The following is a 2,595-nucleotide window of genomic DNA, read 5'->3' as shown; positions in this document are numbered from 1 at the left end:
CCCTTTCCCAGTGATCATTTATTCCAAGCTATAACTTCCCAATCATATATATTTACATGTGTACACTAGCGCTTACGAAGTGAACGTATGCGCCTGTGGATAATTTACTCTTCCCCCGACATAAATATGTAGCCCGCAGGCCGAGTCTCTATAGCACAGAGTGGGGATGCTGGCCGGGAGGCAGGCTGAAGGTGCTGGGGTGGGAATGGCCGATCAGGCTGAGATAGTGTCTGTCCAGCCCCTGGACTGACGACAGGAAAGTGTTGCGTTGCTGCCCGGGGTTAGGGAGGGGCATGGCTGCGTTGGGAAGGTAAGGGATGGTGGGGCTTCTGGCAGGACCATGCCAGGAAAAGGGCGCCCCGGATCCCTGCTGAAACATAGGCTCATTGGGACTGTGAGCCGGGCACTCCGGAGCTGGGTGAAGCTGGTAGGAGAAGTCCGGTTCTGGGAGCGATCCCAGAGTGGTGAAGATGGGTTCGGTGACAAAGCGAGCTTTGGACTGCAGGAAAGCCAGGATCCGAGCATATTTGGTGTCTTTGGTCTCCATCCGTTCCACTGTGGTCAGGTAATGGACTAGGTTCTTCATACACTCATGGTATCCATAGTGAAAATAGTTGGCGAACTCAGCTAGAAGCTCTGCTGGAAAGAAACGGAACAGGATAAGGGGTCAGATCCCGACCTCGCTGCTTTTTGCCAAAGGGAGTTTTAAACATTCCACAGTGTCTCTCTGAGTTTTGGAGATACTGAGACCTGCACTTGTAGCCATTGAATGTTAACACAGCCCAGTTAAACCAGTACGCAGATTATTGAATTATCCACCCACCCACTCCTCAGCAGTTCTGGTTCCAGCTAATATGACTTACACTATGAAAGGGTGGGATGTTCCTGGAGTGCTTGCAGAACCAGCCGTGGGATTTTTTCCCGTGTGCCAAAACGTGCACGGATCACTACGGGCACCAAGACGCTAAGCGTTGTACCTACCCTTTTCCCTGCCACGGGGGAAATCTGCAGAATGCAAGGCTCGCAGATACTGAACAGTCATTTCCAGGATCTCAGCTTTTTCTAACTTCCCAGAGCTCTGAAACACACAGACAAAACCCTCATGAAAAGCCTGGCGGAAACCAGAGCCAGAATTATTCTTGCTGGGTTCACCAAACCCAGGGATCCTAAAGCCGGTCAGGGAGACAGCGCCACGGGGCATTGACACTCAAGCCACTTTCCTTTGCTGAGTGTGTGAGCCTGGCAGCTACTTCCCAGATACACCTCCCTCATAAGCGTCATTGCAAATCAAAGAAGGTAACCGCAGCTACATATATCTTCATCCTTAAATCTGCGCTATGTGGCACGTCCCCCTTGGTAACGCCGGCACTTTTCAGCGCTCTAGCCAGCAGCGGGAGCATACCTGCTTTGCCAAAGCCATGGGCACGGTCTTCCCCAATTCATTGAGGCAGCGATTGATCCGATCCCTCCTTCTTTTCTCAATCACTTTGTGAGACACTGGAGTCCTCTATAACACACAATGTGCAGACAGACACATGGAACAAGGAGTCTGAAACATGAGCAGACATCACCCCAAAACGCAAAGAGAAACTCCCCACAGCCTTTGGTTTCTAGTTTTATCCAGAGATATTCACCTTTTAAAAAAGTTATTCTAACGTCAGACATTTCATCTGACCTTCACTAAGACGCTCGCATATAACTTTCACTAGATTTTTTTTTTTAAGAGCCAGGCTCATTTTGTCCCCAGAAACGAGCACTCCTCCAGCCCTGCTTGACTGCACCGGGGAGGCCCCCACCAAACCTGATCTCCACAGCAGTGCTCTTGCTGAGGATCGGTCTGAGTGTTAAGTTCTGGTTTCCAAACCAGACACGAGCCCAGGGTTTTTTGAAAAGCCTACAAATAAACCTTAATTCTGTCGCGGCTGGGAAAGCAGCCGGCAGCCCCAGTGCGCAAGGATTAGCTCCAACTTACTTTCCGTTCCTTTAGTTTAGAGGCCATCCTGAAAAGACACACCGCTGGGGAAAGCCTAGCAGAAGGGAACCTCTGTGTCTTCTCAAGTGTCTCAGGTGCACTGCAGCCCCCTAACCTCCAAAAGGCTGCTTATAAAGCGATCATTTCTGGGGGGAGACACGGTGTATTCATAGCCTGCCTGATTCCCTAGGATTAGGGAGAGCAGTTTGGGGAATGTATGCATTAAAGATCAGTTTTAAAGGAGTAAAAAAAAATTTTTTTTCAGTCAAGGGGGCTAGCAGGGGGCAGATCAGCTTTGTTACTCCACGTGGACCTTCAAAGGACACGTGATCGCCCCCAGAATAACATTTGCATGGCAACAGGACTAAGGGGAGCGGAAAGCAGAGCGCAGTGGCGCGCTAGCAGCGTGTGAACACAAGCTCTCTTCTTTAGTTCCAAGCGCCTGGTCTCTCACACGATCGCCTGTTTACAAATCCCAGGCAGCCCCCCTCCCTTCCCCTGTCCAAGCGCTGACTGCATTTTAAAGCCTGTCCAGAGTCATTAAAGTAATTAAGTAAGCCCTTAATAGGCTGTTCCGCCCAGTTCAAGGGAGAGCCCTTGGAGACGGAGTGGCCCCGTTTGTT

At 50.5% G+C, this 2,595-nt stretch overlaps 1 protein-coding gene across 2 annotated transcripts; it reads right to left on the bottom strand.

Annotated features, from left to right (window-relative positions):
• HELT (helt bHLH transcription factor) lies at positions 1–2,154 on the bottom strand. 2 transcript variants are annotated; one of them, XM_074950080.1, is made up of 4 exons: positions 1,973–2,154; positions 1,403–1,507; positions 982–1,078; positions 1–639 (listed from the first exon to the last, which is right to left on the bottom strand). In XM_074950080.1, the coding sequence occupies exons 1-4, from the start codon at positions 1,997–1,999 to the stop codon at positions 149–151; spliced, it is 720 nt and encodes a 239-aa protein (XP_074806181.1). In that variant the 5' UTR covers positions 2,000–2,154; the 3' UTR covers positions 1–148. The 2 variants fall into 2 exon arrangements, with proteins under 2 accessions (XP_074806181.1, XP_074806182.1); XM_074950081.1 differs by having other exon boundaries at positions 1–636.
• Positions 2,155–2,595: the final 441 nt, after the last annotated feature.

The sequence above is a fragment of the Natator depressus genome, chromosome 4 (assembly GCF_965152275.1).
Source record: "Natator depressus isolate rNatDep1 chromosome 4, rNatDep2.hap1, whole genome shotgun sequence".
NCBI lineage: Eukaryota > Metazoa > Chordata > Testudines > Cheloniidae > Natator > Natator depressus.
The sequence above is the reverse complement of the archived record's forward strand: the minus strand, read 5'-3'. Positions and strand labels throughout refer to the sequence as shown.

What these genes read in the sequence shown, in the direction of transcription:
- HELT (XM_074950080.1), bottom strand. Translation starts at nt 1,999, where the DNA reads ATGGCCTCTAAACTAAAGGAACGGAAA. An exon ending in CTAAACTAAAGGAACGGAAA is followed by an intron (nt 1,508 to 1,972) that starts GTAAGTTGGAGC and finishes TGTGTGTTATAG; the next exon opens with AGGACTCCAGTGTCTCACAA. An exon ending in CCATGGCTTTGGCAAAGCAG is followed by an intron (nt 1,079 to 1,402) that starts GTATGCTCCCGC and finishes TGTGTGTTTCAG; the next exon opens with AGCTCTGGGAAGTTAGAAAA.